The sequence below is a fragment of the Acomys russatus genome, chromosome 31, assembly GCF_903995435.1.
Source record: "Acomys russatus chromosome 31, mAcoRus1.1, whole genome shotgun sequence".
Classification (NCBI taxonomy): Eukaryota; Metazoa; Chordata; class Mammalia; order Rodentia; family Muridae; genus Acomys; species Acomys russatus.
In genome coordinates, this window is record NC_067167.1 from 12,282,955 (window position 1) to 12,309,721 (window position 26,767).

At 43.1% G+C, this 26,767-nt stretch overlaps 1 protein-coding gene across 1 annotated transcript in view; it reads right to left on the minus strand.

The window, feature by feature from the left end:
* Window positions 1-26,767, minus strand: part of Ano4 (anoctamin 4) — a 401,662-nt gene that overhangs the window by 155,275 nt on the left and 219,620 nt on the right. Inside the window, exons 5-7 of the mRNA XM_051172646.1 lie at window positions 24,000-24,104; window positions 14,834-14,970; window positions 12,139-12,297 (exon numbers count right to left, since the gene is read on the minus strand). Coding sequence (XP_051028603.1) covers window positions 12,139-12,297; window positions 14,834-14,970; window positions 24,000-24,104 — 401 coding nt within the window. The remainder of the gene's footprint in view (window positions 1-12,138; window positions 12,298-14,833; window positions 14,971-23,999; window positions 24,105-26,767) is intronic.

Below are 26,767 nucleotides of genomic sequence, written 5' to 3' on the forward strand. Positions count from 1 at the left end.
GACTTCTGGTGTGTCAGTAATAAACTTTACCTATACCTCTCAGCTGGTGTGACTTGAGTGGTTTCTCGCGGTGACCCCCTTACCGAATTGGACTCACAGGGTCCAACATTTTGGGCTAGGGTCCAACAGAATCTATGCTTTTTTTTCCTTTGGATTCTGCCTTAACCAACACAATGCGGTGAAAGAAACTGCTCTAGCAATATGCTGCAGAAATGAACATCATTAACCTTGGGATTCGACCAGCAAGTGACAAGGTAGCCAGTGAGACGCATGTACAGAAAGAAAACAATGTGTGCAGCCCACAGCCCTGGCTGAGAGCTCAGCTGGCATTGGTACCTGGATAGGGACCGCTCTAGGACCTAGTGGGACTCACCTCAGTGTGGTGTCCAGTGGCACAAAGAGGGACTGTCCCTGTTCATCCCCACCCAACTGCAGATCTGAGAGCAAACTAAATGTTTGTTGTTTCAACCTACAAGTCTTGGAGTTGGTTATTATGCGACAATAGGTACCTGGCGCATTTATTCCTTTTTGGTCTCCAGTGTCTGGCAGATTTGAAACATGCAGTCGTAAGGACTATAGAGAGTCAAAGGGGTGGAGGGAAGGACTGTAGGGAGTTAAAGGGGTGAAGGGAACTTTCTTTTATTCTGTGGGGCAAAAAAACTTTCACCTTGTCTGCCTGTTCCGCTCCCAGTGGATGGCAAATTCAGGATGTTTCCTTATGTAGACTCTGCCAGTTGCTGACTCCCAAGTAAAAGGATAGGGCTGGGGGGAATTCAGTTCTGCCCTGAGCAGAGACAATTAACTAATATTTGCATAATGTTTGTTATCAGAGTGGTGAGTGTCAGGAAGAACGCTGCAGGCAATTCACCCATCATGCCTGGGTAGAGACCTGGAAAGAGATCCCGCACCCCCCTTAATCTTCTCAAAGGTGCCAGAGTGCCTATATTACAAAGTGAAATCTTTTGAGTTTTACAGAGATGGGTGTGGCACAGCCTTAAGCTGAAAGGACATCTCCTCTGTTGATTCTGTTAGCTTGCTGCTTCTTTATGGGTTGCTGCCATCCTCCCAGGGCCTCCTGCCACCCCCAGCTGAGCCTTCCTCAGCTTTGTTAATGAGAAGCTGGGTTTATATTTCTACCAATTTCCTTTCCTCTGGAGTTTTTGGTTAGAGTGAAGAGAGTTCAGGTGGGACTTGCAAACTGGAAAAGGAAAGCTCTCTCTACAACACACCAGAGGGATTCAGTTGTACAGGCATGTGAGAGGTCAAAGCAGCCCCCGTTGGTGTCTGAGAACCTATGCCCTGTGCCTGGCACTCGGATCTGAAGTGGCCATAGACTCCCTGTGGCGATGTTTCAGGCGGAAGGAGCTGCATGTGATCTCCCTTACTTGTGGTCCTGGCCTTTTCACCAGCGTCACAGAATCCACACTAGACACTTCATTACTGGAAGACAGGATGACTGACAATCCTGAATAATTTCAACCATAAGAGGCACTAAGGGAGAATTTCAGAAAGGAAACTTGGGGTACACCGACAGGTAGACATGAGTGCGTAACTTACATATTGGAAATTAGGCTTCATTACAGCCAAGGGCAGGTTAGGGAGGGATTGCATCCAGCTGGGACCTCCAAAAGTTTTGACACTGCTCATGAACTTAATTTGCCTACTGCTCTGTGACCTGTAAAACTTCCTCCAGGTCTCCTAGATTCCAGCCAAATCTTCTAGCTCCCCTGTTTAAGCCCTCCTCCCCAATTCACCTCTACTGATTCTTCCTACGTTCATATGTGAGGGAAACACAATGACAGGACGATCTCAACAGCCGCCTTTGAGAGCCAGGACTATGATTGTGGATTCTCGTCCTCTGTGCTCACTTTCCCCACTATCATAAAGACTTGCTTGAACTCTGAAATGAAGCATTAGCTCTTCATAATTCTGTATGTTTCTCTACAATTCTATCACATCTGGACACATGGACTTGTTTCATGTTTCACTATCCTCAACAATAGTGGGCATCTGAAAGGGATTTGATGAATGAATGAATGAGTCCATTTAAAATCATTGTCATTAGGTGCAGCTGACTACTCTTGAGTTAAGCCTTAAGCCCCCACCCCTACCCCCAGTCCCAGCATTACCACTTTTGCAAATAAGAATTATCAGGCTTATCTAATGAAATTCATCTTTAAATTTCCTATTTTTTTTTAAAAGAATGATACCCAGGAGACCATGAATTGACAGTTCTCCAGACTGCTTCAAAAGTTTTTCAGTCTCTCTATTCATTTATAAATAGTTGGTGTCCGTTCAATATGTCTACTTCATACAGTTTTTGGCAGTTAATCTACTAAGATGTAATTAAAGGGAGAAATGAACAAAATGATACTGTGAAGGAAGGACATCAGTTCCTTTTGGATGTGGCAATATGATGCTCCCACGTGGTACACAACGACAACAATGTGAAATGTGCTTTCCCCCTCAAAAAAAAAAAAGTCCAGTTTAGAGCTCTGAGGGGATCTTTCCAACCGTGTGTCTTCTTGTAGGGACATAACACTAGTTTGTAACACATTTCCAGATCCTTTGCTGTGACTTGGAAAATGGATATTATTTTCCATTAAGCTGTGCTTTGTGTATGTGTGTTAGGAGAATACGAATGAGTCACATAAAATTATGTATTGACTTAAGATAATCTTTTGAGCCAATGAGTTCAAGGTAACTTTGTACCGGTCATCTTGACCTGGCAACAGAAATGTTTTGATTAAACTTTTTCTTCCTAAATAAACAAAGGGAGTTAAGGTCCTTAGAGCTTTAAACTGAACTCAGAAATTAAGCTGGACATCAGAGTTAGAGGAGAAGAGGAAGAGAAAACACTTCTCTACCCCACCCCACCCCCATTACAACGTTATTGAAAGAGCCCAAAGAAGCTGATAGTGACAAGAATACTGTTTCTATGGGTTAGCGTGAGACAATAGGAAGGAGGCTGAGTCCTGATAGAAAGCTGCTTAACCATGAACAAATCTCTTGTTTTCTTAGACACTGCATCTTCCACTTTCCTGAGACACAAGTTAGGGACCCTCAATCCAAGAAGACACAGGGACAAAGATGAACACCTGAAAAAAAAACCCCCACACAAAAACATCTGACCAGTGGATGAAGCCACCCCCTTCTTATGATGACATCACTAGCGGTGATTAAGTCCTTAATGTGTGTTAGACGCTCCTAACAGGAGCATAGAGCTCAGAATTCACTTTATCTTCATAAAAGTTTCACGGAGTAGGAATCATATGTCAGTTATTAAATGAAGAAATTGAGACACAGAGGTTAAAAAAAAAAAACCCTCACCTAGTCGTTGACTTAGTGAGTAGTACAGAAGTAAGCAGATGAAGAGCGTTTGTCTGGCTTTGAAAGGCCATTCCTAACTTTGATCCTGTTCTTTTTCTCAAATAAATAGGCTTTTCTTCTGACTCATTAGTCATCTGTTCCACCGCTTGAACCAGTTGCTTCCCTGGATAAATCCACAGGCTGGTTTCATCCACCTTTAATCCCTCTCAATGCCACAGACACAACAAGAAGCCACAAAATAATGGATCAGGTGTTTTAACTTGGTGATTCTTAGTCAAGATCAATCCTTGCTGCCCCTGTCCATCCATGCTAGGACAAGTAGAAAATGCTTAGAGACTTACAAAAGGTGTCACTAGCACCAGCAACAGAGAGATCACGGTTGCTGCTAAACATCCTACAGTGTGCAGGACCCACAACAAAGAACTAGGCAGCACCAAATGTTTCTAATGTTGTGAAGCATCAGGATTGAACTGACTGGAGATACTTCCACACAGCCATAGAGTGTAGCTATTCACTGGGCTGGAGAGGTGGCTCAGTGGTTTAGGTATGTGTTGTTTTTATAGAAGACCAGGGTTCAATTCCCAGCACCTACATGGTGGCTCCCGATCATCTGTAACTCCAATTCCAAGGGATCTGGCACCCTTTTCTGACCTCTGCTAGCACTAGGTTAAAAATGTGCACATACATATATACAGATAAGACATACACGCACATAAAATAAAACAAATCTAAAAAGATAAAAATAAACAGAAAGCAGCTATTCGCAATCTTTTGTACCAAATTTAAACTTCCATAGCTAAGCACTGGACCGAGTTTCTGCTCTTAAACAAGTTACACAAGCCATATGGAGCCCTTCACTCTAAAGTGTAGTATCCTAAATTTAGAAGAAAAAAATTAGCAGATTAAAACAGAATCAATGGCCAGCTCCACTGCTCCTGCTCTCTTTACATGCAGCAAGGATCCCCTGAGTTATGCAATTATTAAGACCTCTGCATGGGCTGTCCAGATAACAAAGGTTTGACAATTGTGGTGTTAATACTAGTGGTAACAGATACTACGGGTGCTCTGCCCAGAAGGGTTGAAAAAACAGAAGCAATACCCACAACCTCCACAGTCTTCGCCCAGTGACTGCCATGGTGACTCTTGCCTTAAAAGTAGTCCAGGTCTGCTGTGTACTTTTTGGATCCATAGCTTCCATGTAGGATGAGGTTGAAGCTTGTGACAAGCTACTAAAGGATAACTCATCTTCCTTCATCACGTGGCTCTTCTCCATAGGCCATCTCACATCATGGCAGCTTACTCTTTGTAGTGCTTTGACTAAGAATGGCACCCATAGGATTGTGCATTTGAACACTTAGTCAGTCACCAAAAAGTAGCACTATTTGAAAGGATTAGAAGGATCAGGGGGTGTGGCCTTGTTGGAGGAAGTGAGTCACTGAGGGTGGGCTTTGAGGTTTCTAAAGCCCATGCCAAGCTCAGAGTCTCTCTCTCTCTGTCTATAGAGCATGATATTTTTTTCTCAGCTACTGTTCCAGTCCCTGCCTATATGCTGCTATGCTCCCCACCATGATGATAATAGGACCTCTGGAACTGTAAGCAAACCCCCAACTAAATACTTTTTAAAGCTTCCTTTGGCCATGGTATCTCTCCATAGCAATAGAATAGTGACTAAGACATTCCTTCACAGTCACCAGCCTGCTAAGATAGAATCTTATAGGTTACAATGCAACTGTAGCATTGACATTAGCCATAGCCTGTTATGATCATTTTTTATTACTTAAGAATATGCCCACCCCTCCACTCAAGGAGGACAGGAGTTATGTAAAGATATGTGGAAAGGAAGCAAGAACCACAGATCTTTAGGGATGTCTGCTTTGAGTTCCAGAAATGTGTCTATCGTCTGTAAAACTATAATTTTATATATTGCTTTGTGATAGTCACAAAGGAAAAACCAGCATCATTACCCAGAAGACAGCTGAAGAGCCATCCTGGGCAAAATCCCAATGATTTAGGAGTAAAAATAAGTACAAGAAAATTGAAGATTTATGCTATTGGGTATCCCATGTGTAAGGCCACTTAATTCTCTTACCAATTAATGGGGCACTATTTTGCCTTCTTTATCAAATATATGGAACTGTGGTTCAGAACATCTGCATAGCTTAGCTGTCTGGGACGACTCGACTCTGCCACGACTGCACCAAGGGTCAAATCCACAAGTACTTGAGGTCAAAAATGCATATGAGCTACAGTTTGGAGGGCTCCCATCTTTGGTATTCACTCTAATTTTCTTGGTTCCCTTCCTCCCTATAACCCTAGATGTTTTTTCAGCCTTCCAGTCTCCTTGACCTTCTCCTTTCACACACAACACAAGGGTTTAGCTCTTCTGGGCCTGAGCAAGGTTACCATTTAGTCTGAATCATCTTGTCTGATAAAGTCAGTGCTTAAAAATGTGTGAAAACCTCAAGCCAGGTGTGATGGCGGCGCACGCCTTTAATCCCAGCACTCAAGAGACAGAGGCAGGTGGATCGCTGTGAGTTCAAGGCCAGCCTGGTCTACAAAGCAAGTCCAGGACAGCCAAGGCTACACAGAGAAACCCTGTCTCAGAAAAACAAAAACAAAACAAAAAATGTGTGAAAATCCTCAATGATAGTATTTCTATTATCATTTCAGGGGAAAATATACAATAAACTTAGTCCTGAATGTGCCTGTATTTTTTTTTTATCCTGAGAGATTGGAGAACACAGAAACTGTTTTGACCAGCTTCTTTATTTTGTGCATTTTAATTTTTAAACTTTTAAATTTATCACCATTACCATCGCCATCATGATCACCATCATCACCATCATCATCATCATCATCATCATCTGTGTCTCTGTGTGTGTGTCTGTGTGTGTGTGTGAATGAATGTGTACACTCTGGCTTGCACATGGAGGCCAAAAGATAATTTGTGGGAGCTTGCTCTCTCCTGCCATTTTGTGGGTTCTAGGGATTCACCTCTGGCCCCTTTAACCATTGACCCAGCTCACTGGCATGCACTTTAGTTTTAAAAGCTTACTATACTCGCCACTTTGGAGGGTAATATATCTGAGTGTGACTCTGGGCATGGATTGTGCATAAAGTGAAGATCTGGTTAGCTACAGGCACAGAGAGGACATCTACATCTTTAGATTCCCAGAGCATAGCGTTTGTGTGCACATATAGGGGAGGGAGATGCTGTGGGAAGAACTTCTGGTCATTCTTTTTTTATTCTCCAAACACACTCCTCCACATGGCATGACCCTTTACTCTTTCCAGACACACAGAAAGCATCTTAAATGAAAAGAGAACTTGCTCTTGATTAGATATCTCTGCTTTGCACTGGGGCAGAGGAACTGGAAACAACTGCTTCTATTTGTTGTCTCCGTGTATTTTACTCCCAGCCTGAGCTGCAGCTGTAGCTTCGGCCTTGACTTAGTCCTTGGCTTAGTCCTGGTTTTTAAAAAATTTATTACATATACATTTATATTATTACACATATATGAAATGAACTACACACAGCCTTGGCTTTTGATTGGCAGCCTTCAGTCCTTGGCCATAGAGCATGGATCTGCTTCCCAAGCTTGGGGGGAGGCAGGTCAGAAGGGTCGGTGGTTGGGACTCCTTGGCCTGTTGGGTTTAACCTAACGAGTTTTACAAAGGCCTGGATAAGCTTGGCGTGTGCATCACCTTTGAATTGTCTGCATGCTCCTCAGAAACTTAGAGGCCACTCCCTTAAGAGACCCCTATCTTTGTGATGAGGGTTTCTTGGTGCCATTTCTGTGCCATTGCTGAGCCTGGTTGAATGTTCTGTAGCTGTCAGATGTGACGATGTCTGAGTAGTGACCTGCATGCAGCTGCCAAAGCAGCTAGGATCTGAAAAGTCCTTCAATGCTAATTTCATCTCCACGTCTCCAGAGAAATGTCTTTCTTGGTTTACTTAGATCCTACATTGATAATCCAGTGACTCACATTTCAACTTGATCTTCTTGATCTTTGCTCCAACAGGAGCAACATGGTCCATTGATACCCTCCCTTCTGGACTGCTTTTGCCCATACAACACAGCCTCTAGGGTTTCTTCCTATTTTTTCTTTAGTCTCCTTCTTATTTTTTTGTTCTTGGCTCTCTTTTATCCTCGCATTTGAAACACTGGTATGTTCCATGTTTCATCTTTGAGCCTCGTCTCTATTTGGGGGAATCTTTTCCAAGTATATATTGCTAGCTTGGGCCGCATCTCAAATTCTAGACTCTTCTATCTGATGTCTCTGCTAGAGTGTCACAGACTTAACAAGTGTACAGTGAGATCTATTTTCCACAGCCCTGTAAATGGAAACTTCTTTCTTTTTTTTTTTTCCTCAGATAAACAATGTAGCATAAGACTGAGTCAGTCTCTCTCCCCTTTACCCACCTTTCTCTATAGAAAGGTGTTTCTAGACATCTAATATCTATCTATCTATCTATCTATCTATCTATCTATCTATCTATCTATCTATCGATCTATGCATCCATCCATATGTGGGTTGCCTAGAACTCATTATGTAGGCCAAGCTGATCTTGAAATCTCAGTGATCCACTTGCCTTTCCTTTCTAGTTGCTGGGAATAAATGTGCTACCATGCCCACTGACTTCTCTCCGAACTGTTTATTCAACCTGTCATCATTTCCACCAGTTCTAATCACTATGCTCTCTGCTAAGCTATCTCTTTCTTAGATTTTTTTTTTTTTAACAACACATCTTCTAGTTTGCCCACCACGCCAACCTTCCCTCTGAGCATTCTTATCTGAGTGGGCAGCCAGAGTGAGCTCCTCACCGAACTGAAGACAGAGCTCTGCATTCTTGTGCTGAAACGTTTTCATGGCTTCCCATTGCTACTCAGATAAAAGCTAAATTCCCGCCATCAGCGCTAAGCTCCAGCATCACCGAGCTTCCACGCGCTTGCCGGTCAAACAGCTGACTGTCTTTCTCATTATTCACTAGACATCTCAATGAATCAGATGTGTCTTGGGGCCTCTGCCCTTGCTGTCCTGTTTGTCTTGAAGAGAAGGCCACCTTTGGAAACTTCTAGAAAATTTCAAGCTCCTCTCAACACATGCTTTCCCTCCCTCACAGGTATCTCACATATTGGTTTATTTACCATAAGCAATGCCTATTGTCTTTATTCATGGCTGAGTCCCTAGTGTTCAAAGCAAGCCTGTCACAGGGTGACATACAGATAATGTTGGTTGAATTAATGAACATCATCCAAGTGCTTTGATTTATACAATTAGAATTATTTTATAATGGTTTTAATAACAGGGGTCTTCTCTTATTTCTCACATGACTGATGGGGTCAGGAGAAGGGCATGCTCCATGAATAGAACTGTTCCTAACACATTCTAAGGATTTCATGGTATTCACAAGTTAAGTACTAATATAAAGAAAAAGAGATGTCCTTACAAATGACAACTCAAAAACACACAGCAAAGGATCAATAAGAAACAGAATTAAATGAAAAATATAATCAATATATTAATACCATTAGTATATTAATATAGAACAAAACACAATATACAACATCAATTTATTAATATGTATAATATATTAATATGTAATAAATATAAATTGATGATATGAGAATAATATTAAGATACCAAAAGTAAACTAATTCGGACTTACTCTTACTTAGAGAACACTGCTATAAATTGCTTTCTCTGGATTCATGTGAGATTGTAGTTACTGAACGTTAAAGACTCAGTAGGAAAACACTTACTTGCTAGTTAGACCTTGGCAAAGGTTTAAAGATTAAATTTTAATGTGATGTCCTCACATTAAATGAATGAAAGATTTTCACTTGTTTGATGTGTGTGTAAGTTTGTACATGTGTGTGCATATACATGTGGATGTGGTCAGTGTTGGTGTACTCCCCCCCAGGCACTCTATACCTTATTTTTGAGACAAGGTCTCTTTCTGAGCTTGCAGCCCACCACTTAGTTATTGGCTAGATTAGCTGGCTCTGGGAATATGTTTGTCTCTGCTCCCTCCCCCATCAACACTGGGGTTAAACACACCTATGCACACACATACACACACACACATATACACACACACACACATGCACAGAATCATGCTCAGATTTTTACACGACCGCTGGGGATTTGAACTCAGGCCCTTGCTTGCACGGCGAGCACTTTCTCCAGCCCTGAGGATTCTCTGGTGTTTCTAGACACCTGATGTTAATGGAGATAAGGTTTCTTATGCTAAACTGAACCACAAAGCCTGTCTTCATCCATTTGGAAACTCAAACCTCATTCTGCAAAACAGCTTTTCCATAATTTTGGGTATGATGGGACAAAGATGCCAATGATACTAATAATTTATAAGCTATGCTCAGTGCCAATCATTTCAGATGTGCATAGATTCACGCACAGTTCCTTGAGGCTCTTTTCTCTTTCATTCTTTGCTTTGTGTCTTCTAATAGGTTGGAGCAACTCCTGGAGGCCCAAATTACCGTTAAAATGGCTGTCTCTCTGCTATGACTGTTGTTGGTAAAGCACTTGGTTTCCTGAAGAGCATTTCTGATGGCTTCCAAGTCTAATAAGAGAACAAAACCACAGATGCCTCTGAGGGACGTTTGACTTCAATTATGACTTCCTACTGCCCTCTAAGCAAGGCAACCTGCAAACTCCTCTTTTTCTGCTGAGATGGCTGAGGACATGGGGCATGTGAAGAGAGCAGGGATGTTGCACATTGGAGACACATTGTGCGATGTATGAACACTGTGGGAGTTAGGGCAAGACTGGAGCCAGAGGCTGCTTGGGAGAAAGGCTCCCCAAAGAGGCCTGTCTGTCTGCTGGCAATATACAGAGGACTGCAAGGGAAATTACAAGTAAGGAAGGCGCAACCCAAAGAAGAAAAATGTAGGCAGTGAGAGAAATGCTCACGGTGTCTCGTTTTTAACTTTTGCTCTATGGTAATCATCTTTCCACTTTTATTTCCTGATGCACATCGAAATGAACACCAGCTGTGGACAAATTTAAAAATTACAACAAACAAAATTAACTAGGATACAATCCAAATCACACAAGCAGTGCACCAGTCATGCTGTGGGCACAGGTCATGGCATTGCCACAACTGTAGAGCAGGCTGAGCAAGCCTCAGCTGCGGGGCTCCACTTCTAGCAGCTAAATACCACAGTGCAGATGCTGGAGCCACGCGGAAGGCTGGTATGCAGTTGAGTAATACGTATTATCTAGAAAAGGATTAGGCCTTCTGACTTTGAATGAATAACTCATGAAATGATTTTGCAACGAGCTATGCAGAGGAAGCCTCGGCAATGGCAAGAGCAGTCCTGAGGCTTAAAATACCAATCTTCCATTAATTGCACAGAGCTCTCTATTTTGATAGGCATCAAAAATTTTGACAAAGTCAGAATGGAGTTTCATTTTTTTTTTTTCAGATTATGTGGATGTGATGATCTTTCTTTTTTCTTTTCTTTTCTTTTTTTTCATATAAAAATCCTGCCACTTAGCAATAAAGCTATAGGACAAAGCTTTGCCTTTTAAGAACAAATATACTGTGCTATGCTCTGTTGGTCAGCATACAAAAGCTTTTTGGGAACCCCACAGTGACAGTGAAAAGATAACATTTAATTCAGTTTGCTGTGTCAGGGAAAAAAACGCTTTTGCCAAACGGGCCCCATTCTCCCAGGATAAGAATGGATTTGCCTTAGGCAACACTCAGATCTCACCATTTCTCCAATTTCTTGTTGGAGATGTTCCAGAAAAATACTGTGCTGAAGGGTGCTCAAGGGACGTGGTCAGAGTCTACTGGGCCTGGGAAAGCCCCATTTATCCTCTGTCTCCCAAGATGGACATAGCCAGTGTGGGTGTAAAATGCCTCAGATACTGGGTACCTCAAAGCAACGAGAAACCTGGCTGTCTGACTTCAGCGATCTATCGCCTCAGCCTTGAGAGGCAGAGTGGATGTCCTAATTTGTCAGGATGGTTTTCTTTCTGATCACACAGGCTTCGTGCAATGTTTAGGGGGAAAATCTAAGAGTTACATAACTCATCTAACAGGCATACACACACACACACACACACACACACACACACACACACACACACACACACAGTGCTGAATGCACAAAAAGCCTCCTGGGTAGAGCCTCCTTTTTACTTAGTTCTCCTGCAAAACTCTCCATGCAGAGAAGATCAGGGGGAGGGGAGGGGAGGGAAGGAGGAGGTAAGCTAACAGTTGAGCTGGGAACCACAGTAAGAAAAACTCTGAATGTTTGTTTGTTTGTTTGTTTTAAACTGCAGTCATTTTAATAAATTCTAGCTGAGTGGTCTCTCCCCCGCCCCCAAATGGTTGATCTCTTCTTGAGTGCAAGGATGTCCAAGTTCTTTGTAGTTCCGGAATGAACTGTAACTGTGGCCTCCAGAGGGGGCTGTTTACGTATGATTCAAAGTTTTCTTTACCACCGCCTCTGATCAGACCACTCCGTTATATACGTAGAACAGCAGGCAGAGTAGGAGTGCAGGTACGTAATCATAGCTTAAAACAATCCAGTTCATTGGGACCATGTCACGAGTCATCTGACACTAACATAAATTTTGCCTCTAAAGAGCAAATTGTGGTTCAAAAGCCCATCAGTGGGAAGGGACATCCCCGAAACACTGAAAACAGGAAAGTAATTAAATAAAATGTTCTACTAGCGTGCCAAAGTGTTATTTAAAATGTTGATTATTTAATGTGCAAACCTGTCTACGCGCATGTGCGTGTGTGCATTCCCATGAAAGAAAAGTATTTACCTCTTTCTCCATTTGTAATCCCTCTGCTCTAATATTTCTCTCAAACACTTCTCTCTTTTCAGTCTGAGGGTTGGATTTTCTGTACACAAGAATGTAGTCAATGCGACACTTTCCGTCTCTAAAGTAAAGTCCGTTTGATTTGTTCCGTTCTCGCACTGTCTGCGAACAAAGAGAAAGAGACAACAGTTCAAGCCAACCGTGAGCCAGACCTACAGGTGAGTAATGTTACAAGAACTAAAATTAAGTAAACTTTCCATGCTTTTTTATTAGAAGTCTGTGTGCGTAAACATGAACAAGAAACAATAAAAAATTGAAGGTGCAGCCGGGCGTGGTGGCACACACCTGTAATCCCAGTACTCAGAGGCAGAGGCAGGTGGATCTCTGTGAATAAACTAAGCTGTGTTGAATATTTTTTTTACAGGAAAATAACAAGTCAAAGAAGGCTTTATAACACAATTTTCTATAAAACCGAGAACAAAATAGATTTGAGTGTCTACACTCTACGGAGTAAAACTTTCAGAGCATGAAAATGAAAACAATAACGTGAGGAAGATGGTAGGCATGGAAGGGTAAAATCATGGGATCACAAGGAGCTGCAAGGCTCCTGCAGCAACATTTTCGTTCTGTTTTTCTCTAGACTATTTGACCACAATGAAAACAAAACCAAACATTTTAAAGGCTGAGTGTGATAATGTATGCTCTTAATTCCAGTGCTTGGGAGGCACAGACAGGGGGAATCTCTGCCAATTCAAGGCCAGTCTGGGCTACACAAAAGTTCTAGACCACCCAGGGCTACACAGACTCTGTCTCGAGAGAAATATTTTACTTTCTTATCTTTGGGCATACATGTGAATACAAGTTTGCAGGATACTTAAGACAAAACATATCCTTCTAATTGCGTATACTCCGATATTAATTTTCCATTGCATTAAAAGCAGTAACAAGTCAGCAATCCTGATACGGCATATAACTTGAAAAGGATCTTTCTAAGTCATAAATTGGATGGTAGTTTCAGATGTTCATTGTATTATTAAACTTATAACTTATCAGAGTCATACACATTGTTTTCTAACAGTCAAGAAACCAAGGAAGGGGTTGGAGAGATGACTCAGAGGGTGGAGCACTGACTGCTCTTCCAAAGGTCATGAGTTTCAATTCCCAGCAACCACATGTTGGCTCACAACCATCTATAATGAAATCTGTATACATAATAAATCAATAAATTTTAAAAAAAGAAACTAAAGAAGAAGATGAATGAATTGGGTTTTTACCACGGTCCTTGGAGTGTACTAATGTAGGGCCCTGAAAGAGAACATTGTGTCTGGGCTGCTCTAGCTCAAGCCAAGGGTCTCTGGCCAATAGATTTCAGAATTGACTCTGCAAGCCCAGCCAGGTGGAAATAGGAAACCTGCCTTTTCTTGATCACAGAATGCATCGCTTTTCAAAAAACAGCATAATGATGGAAAACATGCCAGCCCTCCAAAAGCATGCTACAATCACATCTATACTTGAGCGCCATGTATACAGTCTCACCCCAAAAAAAAAGCACAGCCAGGAGGAATGGAAGGCCTGTGTCCCGCGCTTCAACATGGACATTTTCAATTGGGAACCACCGTTCGGCTCTTGCTTTACAGGACACTTGGGTGTCAGTCTGAAGAAGCTCCTACCAGACAGGAGCCTGTCTTCAAAAGCAGGGCTTTAAGCTGGGGATAGTTCAGGGACAGGGTACTGCTTAGGACCATGGGGCCCTGGGTTCAATTCTGAATGCTACACTCAATACAACAATACGGGGCTTCCCTCAAGAGAGTCAGGAGGAAGCCTGGCTCTGACCAAGCAGCTATAGCTCCAGGAGAACCCTGGCCTTTCTGAAACTGCTACTTCTCAGGAAGGGAAATAAATTTGTTGCCCATTGAGGTCCTTTCAATGTACAGCATCCAAAGTAGAGACGATGACAATTGATTATTTTTTTCTTAAAGAAAAGTAGGGGGGAGAAGAGAGACTGTGATATTTGTGAGAGAGGCCAATGAAGCTTGGTAGATGTCACTAATTTCCCTTCTTCAAGGGCGTTATCTTCTCAGCATGTCACGGGCTAGAAAAGCGAAAGCAGTAGGAAGGTGATTGACTTGGCCTATGTGTACCTGTCACTTCTGTGTGGCACATATTCAAAGGAACTTGTAAGACTCATCGAGATGTGGCCTGAGCAACAGTGAACATCCTTCCCTAGAATGCCACATGAACAGATGGATCTGCGTAGAAGCGCAATGAAGCTTCCCGCTGACTCATGGGAACCCAGAGGGGCCTCAGATAACACAACGTATGTTTCACATCGCAGGTTTGTGAACTCAGGGGTTAATGCTAGAAGTTCAGGTTTCGTCCAGCTTCCTTCCAGTAGTTAGGAACATGTAGACTGCATTATAAAATGATATAAAATGCGCAGTCGAGGAAATCTTCCTCTGCACACATTAACCATCTCTAGATGTGAGAGATCGAGTACACGATCCACTTTTCACTTTTGAGATGTCTATTTCAGACTTTCAAAATGTGCTTCCTAGCGGCAGAGGCATATGAAACCTGCCTCAGCTTCCAGGGAGCCTGCAGATTGTTGGGATTTGATTCTGAATGGTTTGTTGGAATGCCAAACAGGACCCCACATGAGGAAGGCACCCCACTTTCAGGAAGGCACGCAAACTCTTACCTCTCCCCCTGCTTCTAGTCTGCTGGCATCCTCTGAAGTACTGGTCAGATTTCCAGGGTGAAGGAGAGAGTCATCATCTTTGCAAGGGCTGTTGACAGCCTCTAATTCATCAAAAAGAATATTGACATCCTTGGCCACTAGAAACAAAGGACATATGTTAAAATGGGCTAAGAAGCTGGCCTGGACGTCAACGCAGCGAAAGGAGGCATCTCTCTCTCTCTGGCTTCTCCACCTTGAGTGACATCCCTTCCTAAGAGAAGAGACGTCAGAAGTGAAACCTGATTGGCCAAACAGATGACTTTAGGCAAGGTAAAAGGAGGTAAAACACTGTCATGTCATTAACATAATTTGTCTTCCAGAATAACAAAAGGTGATTTATTCAGCTTTGCCTTTATGTAAGTGTTTAGAGAAAGGTACTTTCACTTAAAACTAGCAAGGATTCACTCTCTAGGTTGGAAGGTGAGCTGTGCTTTTTACTGTTGTATTTTCTCACTTAAGAGCCACACAGTTTGACAAGGCAACACATAAAAGTGCCACTTGCGTGGCTTAGTGACTTTTACCTCTTCCTTTATAATCTTTGTAGTAGATTCAGGAATGAAGCACACAGTTAGGTTTCCTGCCTTCCTTCTCTCTCTAATGATGAATAGAAAGGAGTCAGGCATCCAGAGGCTCCCCCTATAGACTAGTTATGTTAGTGACACGACACTATACAAAGAGCTGTGTGTATACCAGCGTTCTAGGGGGAGACTCCAGAGTTCAAATGTACCCTGCAGCACACTGTGAAGAAATGCCTGGAGGAGTGGACAGCTAGAGCTCTTCTTCACCACCTCAAATTATGGAGTTCTTTTCTTTTTATTTTGGTGCTTTAAGAGTGGTTTGTGACTTGGCTTGGCAGAAGTTGCTGCCTAAAATGATTATGTGGGAGACTGGATTTAGGTATTCATTCTTTCATTCATAAATATTTTAGACACAGTCGCATTGCGTGTCAAGTGTTGGGCTGGGTGACAGGCGTATTCTGGTGACTAAAAGCGATGCCACCCGATTAAATAAAAGCAAGCAATAAGTAGTTTTAAAAAAGAAAGAAAGAATGGAGTCAGGCACAAAGAAAAAGAGATAATTTATGTAGTTGGAGTGTCCAGGTCATGAAACTACAGCCAAGTATGTGATTTTACACACTTCATTTGTCCTTACACCTGTATGGCAAAGTGGATGGGAAGAGGAATCAAACTAACATTCGTGGCTTATTGAGATAGGCTCGCTCATTATCTTCCTACACAGGTGACCAAGTTTCTAGACCCCGTGAATATGTTACTTTACGCCAATAAAGGCTTCCTGGATTATATGGTAGGTTCCATGAAATCACAGGACAGTCAGAATCAGAGCAAGGAAGTGGGAATGCTATGCTGCTGGCTTTGAAGGCAGAGGCCCGGAACCATGGACCATAGCACACAGGTGGCCTCCAGATGGTCCCATGCAGCCTCCAGCAGGCAGGAGGGCAGGCACCAGGCACCGCACCCTTGATTTCAGCTTCTGACTTCTACAGCATCAGATCACAGATGTGTTGTTTGAAGATGCCAAGCATGGGACAATTAGCGAGCCAGTGACGATGAATGTAGTCACCGTTGGTATTTAGACTACGAAGACTACAGAGGAGAAAACATCACCATCATCATCACCATCATCATCACCATCATCATCATCATCACCATCACCACCATCATCTTTCCACATAGCCAGGCTCAGAGAGAAGAGCTGAAGGAGACGATGTTTCTCAAGATGCAATATGTGCCATGTTTCAAAGACAGATTGTCTGACCACCCTGAGTAGAGAAGACCCTCCACCCCTTTCAGAATCACACTTTTCTCACTATTTACTTCGTTCTCAGCACTGAACACGGTCTCTAATCACCCGGTTTGTTCATGTGTATGGATATGGATTAGTGGTTCATCTTATCAGAATGCAAGCTCCACGGAGCAGAGGCCCTGTTGGCTATTGACAGATCTACAGAGAACCTGGCAGAGTCAGGCCCCTCAATACGCTTGTTAAATGGCACGCTGGGGACTGTTAGGTTGTGTAAAGCATGGCCTCGTGACATATGAGACAAATGAGAATCTCATTCCTCTAATGGCATCGAACCTAGGACTTGCACTCAGGATTTTTATGGATAAGCTGGGACTTTACAGTTCCAAATCGTGATGAAACTGCAGGTAGTTATTGACTAAGTTTGAGCGATAGGCTAAATTGTCATATTAACAAAGTCAGAGGCCTATTGGCTATCTCAAGCACTTGGTTGCATGAACCCGTGCTTCTGTTTGCTTACTAGTATCACAGGGATAGAAATATCTTAGGCTTCTTACTGTTCTGTGGATATTAAAGGGCCATGTTTTAAAGTCTCGGTCTTTATGCTCACATTGTCAGGAAGTAACAAAAACTCTAATATGCTGGACCTGGCACAGGGGTCTTCTGGTCACTGGGAGATTTTTTTCTCTCTTTCTTTTTAAAAATTCTATCCAGGAGTCCAGAGAGGCCTTATTTCGCCACTCAGTCCCTACTAGGATGTAGTTGCCTTGGCATAGGACCAAAAGCAATAGGGCCAGCCAACCATGTAGTAAAGCATCCAAATTGTGAGCCAAAACAACCCTTTTCTATCAGTGAGGGGATTGTCTTGGGGCCTGGTTACAGCCACAGGAGGCCACTGTGGAAAGGGGGCATTGAGAGGCGGAGAGCTGTTGCTGCTTTGACTGGGATCTGAGGGTGAGAACAAGCTTCTGGAACTTGCTGGGAGGAGGAGTGTAGAAGCATTTGAGGAAGTCTGGGAAATGCCTCCAATGCTGTAAACAGAGGTTAGTGGGCAATTCTGATGAAGGCTCTTCTGAGTAGAACCCCATTGGTAGGGGTGTGGGGAGGAGTTTTGTTTTTTTTTTATTTTATTTTTATTAATTTATTCTTGTTATATCTCAATGGTTATCCCATCCCTTGTATCCTCCCATTCTTCCCTCCCTCCCATTTTCCCATTATTCCCTTCCCCTATGACTGTTCCTGAGGGGGATTACCTCCCCCTGTATATGCTCATAGGGTATCAAGTCTCTTCTTGGTAACCTGCTATCCTTTCTCTGAGTGCCACCAGGTCTCCCCCTCCAGGGGACATGGTCAAATGTGAGGCACCAGAGTACGTGAGAAAGTCACATCCCACTCTCCACTCAACTGTGGAGAATGTTCTGACCAGACATGAAGAGTCTGTGGGAAGTGGAGTAAAGGTTGCCATTGCTCCTGCGTAAGGAATTTGCATGAACTGTGCCCATACTTGAGTCTGTATAGGAGGCTGAGCTAAAAGGTGGATGATTGGTTTATCGGCCAGCCACTAGCAGAGTAGTTTGGGGACAGATGGCTGAGGTGCCTACTTAACAGTTCAAAGAGGGCCTGGAGAACAGGTTCTCCCTGCAACCCCCCTTCCCCTCAGCCCTTACTTATTACAGGGCCCTCCTGGCTGACATACCTCAGCCCCTACCCCAAACTTCTCCAGACCAGGCCCTGGGCTGTCCTTCTTCCAGGTGCCCTTTCCTATATAATTCAACCATTTGGGCTACCTCCCCTTTTGTCTACTTTTTGGGCCTCCTGGCTGCTGCACTTGATCCCACTCTCCCATGGCTCAGGAGCACACCCATCTCCCAGAAGTCCCTTCCTCTGGCTAGGCTCCCCCAAGCACCTACAACAAACTGTTTTCTTTCCTTATATCTAGGAGCAGTAATTTTCCTCTTCTCTTTTATTTCTTTTTTTTTTTTTTTTTTTTTTTTTTTTTTTTTTCCCATTCAGGTATCACTGGCTGATTTTTTTTTTTTTTTTTTTTTTTTTTTAGCCAAATTTACCATGAGGATTGGGAGCAAAGTGAAAGAAGGCAGAAAGATTGGAAAAACTTAGAGTCTGGCCAGAAAAGCACAGACAAGTCAGGTGCAACTGCTAAAGGCATTAGGATGGCCAGGAAGATGCTAAGAATGTTGCAGCTGGGACATAGGAGAGACACTCGCAGGCAGTTTCAGATCCTGGGTTCCGATACAGTGGCCAGGAAGATTAAATGGGATAAAGGACGCGCCGCTAGGATGGTGCCAGAGAGAGACAAGAAATGTAGGCTGTCCACTGCAGATTCTCAGACATGTAACTCAGGGTTCTATCAGTGTGAAAAGGCAAAATGGCCGTTAACAAAATGGAGGGATCTGCTTTGAGGGACTGATTGAGATGGCACGTTAGGTAGCTTCTCATCGCTACAATCAAATATCTGACAAAAAAAAAAAAAATCAAGTTGGGGGAAGAAAGACTCGTTTTAGATCAAGGTTCACGGGGAGGGGAGCACAAGGCCGCCGTGGCTTGTGAAGCTTAATGGCTGGCCGCATTGCAGAGGCCCTCGTCGGGAGGCTGTGAGATGCTAGCGTTGCTCCTTGATGGGCACGTTCACGTTGGACGGTGAGTCTTTCCTTCTCAATTAACCCTCTCTGGGAATGTGGTCACAGACATGGCCAGTGGTGTAGGGGACCTGCCTAGTGTAATATGACAAAGGAGTTGGCACTCTCTGTAGCTCCAGCCCTTCAAGCGAGTGTCCCACGAGTAACGGGGTGTTATGGAGGTGGTGTCAAGGCTGAGAAAACCCACTCTGTATTAAGGCTCCAGCTCTTTGACGCTAAGGAAAACGGCTAACTGAGAATGGACAGAAGCAAGCCCCGTCACATTCCCTGATGCTGCCCATAGGAATTAGTATCTGGAAGCTACCGTGGGGCTGCTGCCATTGGAACACTCAGAGGAGTCAGTACGCCATAGAAATCCATGTTTTGGAGAATAAGGAATATTTAATTTAGTAATCTTTATCACTTGCCAAATGCTCCGTAGTGTCAAAAGACATTAAAATCCTTTATCAGAGTATGTGCAGCTAAGCATGTCATCGGTAGAACACTGTGACCAGGACTCTGAAGTATGTCACCTTTGCCCTTGATGTCTTCATCTTTAACTACAGGGCAGGTTTTAGGAACTATGAACATTATTCTTATAAACTCACATTATCTCCTTCGGGAGAAAAGTAAGCCTTAAGTTACAAAGTTAACCAATATTTTAAATCTATTTGTTTGACAAGTATTTTAAATATCTACTATGGCTAGACACCACAGTATGCTAGAGATTGGGGCTGAGGCACTGAGGATAGATTCTTGCCTGTAGAGAGCTCACTGTCCATCCTAAGTGGGAGCAAGGCTTCTTTCTCCATAGCCCAAACCTCACAGAGATGCCGTAATTCACAGAAATTCATGTGATAATAAATTCTGTCACCTCTCTTAAAAGTTTTTTTTTTCAGATAAAAAATATTTGATAATTATGTGCATAGCAGAATTCTGCTATTAGGCTCATTAAGTGAGGAAAGGAGCCAAAATGCTCTGGGGAATCAATTAAAAATAACAAGAGGGAAGGGCATGGGAGTACAACTACTGCGTGTGATCCAAGTCAGGGATCTGTGTCACAGTCAAAGTGAGCAAGAGCTCTGTGAACAGAAGTGGGCAGCAAGGACGCTGGGGCTAGGTGGATTCAGTCCCTTTGGGGAGCAAGGGGGACTGATTCTCTGCTACTGATATTAAGAACTCAAAGGCTTAGAAACAGGAAATCAGAGACACACATACAACTGCTGAGCAAGAGTCAAGGGCCTCTAGTTGCCCAGGAGAAACACTAGCTATAGTGTCTGCGTCAAACGTCCCCACCCAGCACAAAAAGAAAATTTAAACAGTTGCTTCTTTCTGTTCCAACCTAGGAGAGGGACAGAGAAGAGAAATCAGGGATAGCCTGGCCCTCTTGCCAGGCTGACCAAGGCTATCTGCTTGTGATGAGAAAGCTAATGATTCCACTCACCAAATAGTTATAATTATTTCAGCTATTTCTCTAAGGGGAACTCCTCTGCGGCATTAGGCATAGGCGACTCTTAATTCTCTAAGGAGAAGAGGTCACCAATGTATTTCAAGGGAATAATCCAATTAACTATGAGTTATGAGCCATGTGTTTGTTGAGGCAGCCTTTAGTGTTAGGCGGCAGAGGAACAGGTATGAAGAGGTAAGCCTGGAAAGCCTTTACTCACACTTTAGGCATGAGGATGACACTGGGAGACGGTGTTATAAAAACAACAAAGAGAAAAAAAAAAGTAAATGTGTTTGAGAAATAGTCTAAAAGGAAGTACAGGGTAAAAAAAAAAATCAAAGAACTTGATTCATCGCTCTTTAATTTTCCAAATGAGCCAGGATAACTTCATGTTGTCACTGCAGTACTTTAATCTTAGTACTTCGTGTTGGAGACAGAACAAGGTGGAGTTCTAAGTCACAGAGGAAGACACGAGAGGCCTCTGCAGTGTGATCCCAGTGTCTACGTTTGCTCTGCAGAGTGCCGGTTCATTATGCTATTTCTGTCATAAATTGCAGATTATTACGTTTGAAACACCGAATTCTGAAAGCATTGCACACCGACCTCAAAGCCCCACTAGGGAGCATAACAAAAGGGCACCTCTAGAAGCCGTTCGGTACAAATAAAAAAGAAAAAAAAGATGGTTTGCCTCTCACTTTTTAACACCGGGCTGTTTATAATAACTCTATTTTTATGTCTGCATTGTGTTTTTTGTCATTTAGAAGACTAGCTGACATAGGGACTAGCAAATAGGGATATTCAATATTAATATAAAAAATTTCAAAAGCAGCCAATTGTCAGAGCATATCAATAGTTATGCGCATATATATATTCTTTGAGAATTGTGTATGTTTACATTTCACACCTCAGTTCCTTCCAGATCTACCCTTCTTCCCCGTCCATTTAATTTATGTCTTTTTTTTATTGTTTCAATCCATTAGGTCCAATTTGTACTGCCCTTAGAGTCTTGGCTATGCGCCTTCCACTGGAGCACATTCAATATATCAGATGCTACAGTCATAGAGCAGGCTGAATCTTCCTCTCCCAGCTGCCAACGATTGCCAATAGCTGTGGGTGATACATTCATGCTGCTAACAATTGCCAATAGCTGTGCGGTGACACTTTCATGCTGACCACCCCTCTCCATGCTGGGAAAGTTATTTTTCTTATTCTTATTATCTTAGATGTTTAAAGAAAACATCAGCCACTTAGAATTACGGGTTAAGAATCTTCTGCAGGAAGCGGGAGGCACAGAAAGGCAGGGAGGCTACAGTTTACTGAAACCGTCTCCTCCTCTTCTACCCACTGCACCAGAGGCTATGCCATGTCTGTGTAAGACTGAAGGAGAGCTACCAGGAAGGTAATCTTCGCCCCCTCTGGTCCTTCTAGGTACACGTTAAGGCCCTGGAAGCTCCCACTCTCATCATTTGGTGTCAGGAAAACCTGTTGAAACAGGAATTCAAAGGATCCGCCTCACATCTCAGGAAGAGGGCGTGGACTTTCTAGGACTGGAGTTATGGACAATTTTTGAGCCACTGTGTGGGTGCTGGGAGCCACAGTCAGGTCCTCTGTAACAGCAGCAAGCGCTCTTAACTGCGGCGCCATCTCTCCAGCACCAGGCCGTGATCTAGGTTTGAACTTTCTAAAATACTCACAAATTTGTATTCTTTCTATTCGATTCATAAGAGATAGCCATAAAGTGAGAACCATTTTAAACTAGCAAACAGCTAGCAGCATTAGACAAACACATCTTTGAGGTTTACTGATGACCAGTTACTGTAAAAGAATACTTCCTTATAAACGATTACTTCTTTTTGATACAAATTAATTCAGTCCTAAAAACACACCGATTAAGTTCATTTCCAGCATTCACATGAAGCCAAATTTTGTCAGTGGGAACTTTTTTTTTTTAATTCTTTGAGAACTTCACAATCTATCATCCTTCACAGCAAATGAGATAATTACATAATTTTATAACTGTCCATGAAAGCTACTTTCTGTCCCTTGTCTATTAATTTGATTTTTTTCATCTTCCTGGGGAAAATTTTTTCTTTTTTATTCACTAACTAATATGAAGGACTGACCATCCAGAACAAATAACTGGTCCTTGTACACTCTTAATCAAAACCTTTTCTTCCTGATATAGCTTAATCTTCATCTCCATATGTTTAAATTTGGAACAGAAACTATGCATGAAGGGATGCAATGGATGCTCCGGCAGCTTCCATTCTAATCCGACCTCCAACCTTTGTCTGGGTTCTTTGTTAATTTTCCCATCTTCAGTTATCGCACATGAAACACTAAGCCCTTCATCATCTTATAAAATTATGGAAATAGTACAATGGTGGGGAAGGGCTAGAAAAATGATGAGACGTGTTCACAAGAAAATTTATTCGGAAGAGCTCAGAAGTACAGAAGCACGGGCCTTGCCTGGTATTCTCAAAACCCAGAGACAACACACACACACACACACACACAAACAGAGAGAGAGAGAGACAGAGAGAGAGACAGAGAGAGAGAGAGACAGAGAGACAGAGAATGGAAATGCAATGTTTCTAATCCACAAATGGAAAGCCCTTCAGGTGCGTCTCCTGATCTGCTTTTCAAACGTCAGCCTTTCAAGCTCAGCCTCAGATGTTAGCAACCAATGAGATCATCTGGAGTTCGCCTTGTTCATGAAACAAGTGACATTGCTTGCTCAGGGCTTACTTTGTAATTGAGCAAATGTGTTGATCAAATATGACTCTGAGTGACAGTCACTGGAGACCAACACGTGCAAGAAGGGGCCTCTCGTGGATAATCAGCGTGTGCTGTCACTTCTGCTCATGGGCCTTCACCGCTGACTCCAGGACAATATGGTTTTGACTCTGGTTTAATATGAGCAAACATGTAGTTCTTGCATTTGAGCACAGGAGCAATATTTGGGTTTTTAAAGAAAAATGATGTTTTCATTGGTTATTATTGATCTAAACCAAAAACACTTAAAATATTTTTAAAAGTCATAATATTGTAAACATACAGAATTCTCCAAGGACCTCAATATCTTGTGGTTCAGTTTCACAAATTAACCTTAATCCCAAAGTCTCTTCTTTTCTCAAAACTGTTTTGTACAATATCTCTTTCATGGTACGACTTGCTTATTCTTGTGAGTTTTGAAGTACCTAAGCTGCCAACTCTTTTACCCTTTCCCAACATTATCACACTTTTTTCTTCTTGTAAATTTAAAACTCCAAGTGAAACTTACTTTCTTGTATTGCATTAAGAATCTCTGAAAAGTCCACATCACTCTTTGGGCCGTCGGGCAGTATTTGAATATCCAGCTGGTGGCCTTGCAAATCCATTCCACCTTCTAGAGAAACGAAAGATAGCCATAGAATTTGCACTGCTTATAGGAGGGCCCAGCATTAAGGGCCCCCAGGGTGAAGACACATCAACCACTAAAGCTAACAGCTAGTTGATTTGTTAATGATGCCACACTTGGCTTCAGACCGGGGCAAGCAGCTGAGGTGCTTTTAACCAGGTTCTCCCAGCATCCCTCAGTCTCTACCTCTCACAGGCATGGCTAGCATACCCCGCCCTCTACCCTGAACTTTCCAGCTCAGGGGCCAGGGCATTCCCTCCCCCAAGAGGCACTTCACTATATAATCCAGACATTTTGGTTGTCTTCTCCCTCTCTTTCTGTCTGTCTGTCCGTCCGTGTCTGCATGCACACTTTCTCTCTCTCTCTCCCTGCATGGCAGCCTCCCTGGCAGGGTTCCTCAGGACCAGTGAGCTCATCCAGTGCTGCTCCCAGTAAACCTGCATTTAAATACTTTAACTTGACTTGAACTCCCTCCTCTCACCCGCAGAAGAATGCTAATTGCCCACCTTTTAGACAACAAATTTCAGAAGGGGCTGGGGGGGGGGGGGCGGGGAAGAAAGGCACACAATCTCGTCACTATGTGTCAAAAACCGTTCCTGCTGAAAAATAACACAACGGCTTTCAATAATGCAACATGCTTTGCCGCATTTGCTGGCAATTTTGTAGCTAAAACAAAAACTTAGCTTCCAATCAAGGGAATTTAAAATTATTCTTATCTTCTCTATGTAGATAAAATGTGGCATTTACCAAAACACTCCACGATGCCATTCTTTTCTAAATTACCCTAATTTGTTCTTGTGGAAGGATTTGCTGTCATAATATGACAGAAAACAGGGTATCAATATTTTTCTGCTCACAATGAGATTTCTCTGCTGCAGTGTTTATTCTAACTAGAGCAGGATCCTTCAATCTATGGTACAAAATATTTAAGCCTCTTGTGGGACCTTTGTGCCATTAGGTCATCTGAGCAGGTTCTAAAAGAAGGAGGCTTTCCCCGCTAGTTCACATATCCACGGAGCACATATAATAAAGAAAAGCAGAGACCAAGAAGTTTTATCATTAGTAGTGCTTCCTTTTAAAAATTAATTCTTCCCTGATACACTCCATCTCTCGCATGCAATACCCACTGCAGCCTCCCCTCCCTCCACTCTTCCAAGTCCTGTCACCCTCCCCCTCCCCCTAGACCCCCTTCCCCTGCCCCCAGAAAAGAACAGGCATCCCAGTGGCATCAATTGAACATGGCACAAGACACAATAAGACCAGACACAAACCCTCACAATAAGGCTGGGCGAGGGAATGCACTAGGAAGAAAGAGATCCCGGGAGCAGGCAAAAGAGTCAGAGATGCCCCTGCTTCCACTGTTAGGAGCCCCACAAAGACACTGAGCTGACAACACAACATATATACAGAGGGCTTAGTCAGACTCAAGCCAACAACATAATACCATAATATGTGTGTGTGTGTGTGTGTGTGTGTGTGTGTGTGTGTGTGTGTGTGTGTACACACACACACACATATGCCACTTCAGTCTCTGAGAGCCCCCATGAGCCCTGCTTAGTTGATCCTGCAGGCTGTGCTCTCCCTGAGCCCTCAGCCCCTCTGGCTCTCACAGTTCCTCTTCCCCTCCTTCTCCCGAGTTTCCCGAGCTCTGAGGGTAGGGACCCAAATGGAGACTGGGGCTGGAGAGGTGGCTCAGCCATTAAAGGCTAGCCTTACAACCAAACAACACTTTTTTTAAATAAGAGCACGTCTAATGTTCAGGATCCACGAAGTCTAAAACACGGGTAACGTAATGAATAAAATGAGTATGCTGCAGCACTCCATGTGAGTGCTTTAAAGAAGCAATCTTTTTATATCTGTAGATAGATGAGAGAGCTAGATCGATAGATGATATACTATATATCACATAAAATCTCACTTACATTCCCCAAAACCCTATAGTAAGAAGTCATAGCTACTGCCACACACGCGTGTTCAGGCGTTACTTAACTCCGCAGGAAGTGAGCCTTAGGAAGCAGGTGACACTGTATGCCGTGGCCCCGGTTCTTAGGACAGTGCCTCACGCAGAGCCTGTCCTCAGCAAGTGTGAGTTGGATGAAGGAGCGAAGCCATGCAGTGGTTATGAGACACAGTGGAGCTAAAGCAAAGCTAATGCCAGCGTGGAAATTCTGATTAGCTCACATTAACCCTTTCCAGCTCCTCGTCTCCTCATCTGTACAAGAGGGTTTATGAATATAGCCTCATAACGGAGCCCAGGGATGAAAGGAACCTACAGACGAGAAGCTCTTCGCTGTCACAGTCAATATTCAGGAAAGGGGACCATTGTGTTGTCATCCATACTAATTCATGGTGACAGTACTTCACCTACGCAAAGCATTTCTGCATCTCCAATAGCAGGGACCCTAGTGTGCATCCCTGTAACTGTCAGGAACTGCTGTTTAATACTACAGACACTGCAATGGGCTTTTCAGATTCATGAGCTGCTTTGCTGCGAAGTCTCAAGTCACCCGTCGCATAGCTTCTCAGGACAAGCAAAGCGTGCTTCCTGCTATCCACAATGAAAACAACACAGTTACCGTTTGCTTCCATGGTCAGAGAGAAGCGCTCACGTGCTGCCATCTTTAACTTGTTCTATCTGTGGCCAGAGGCCT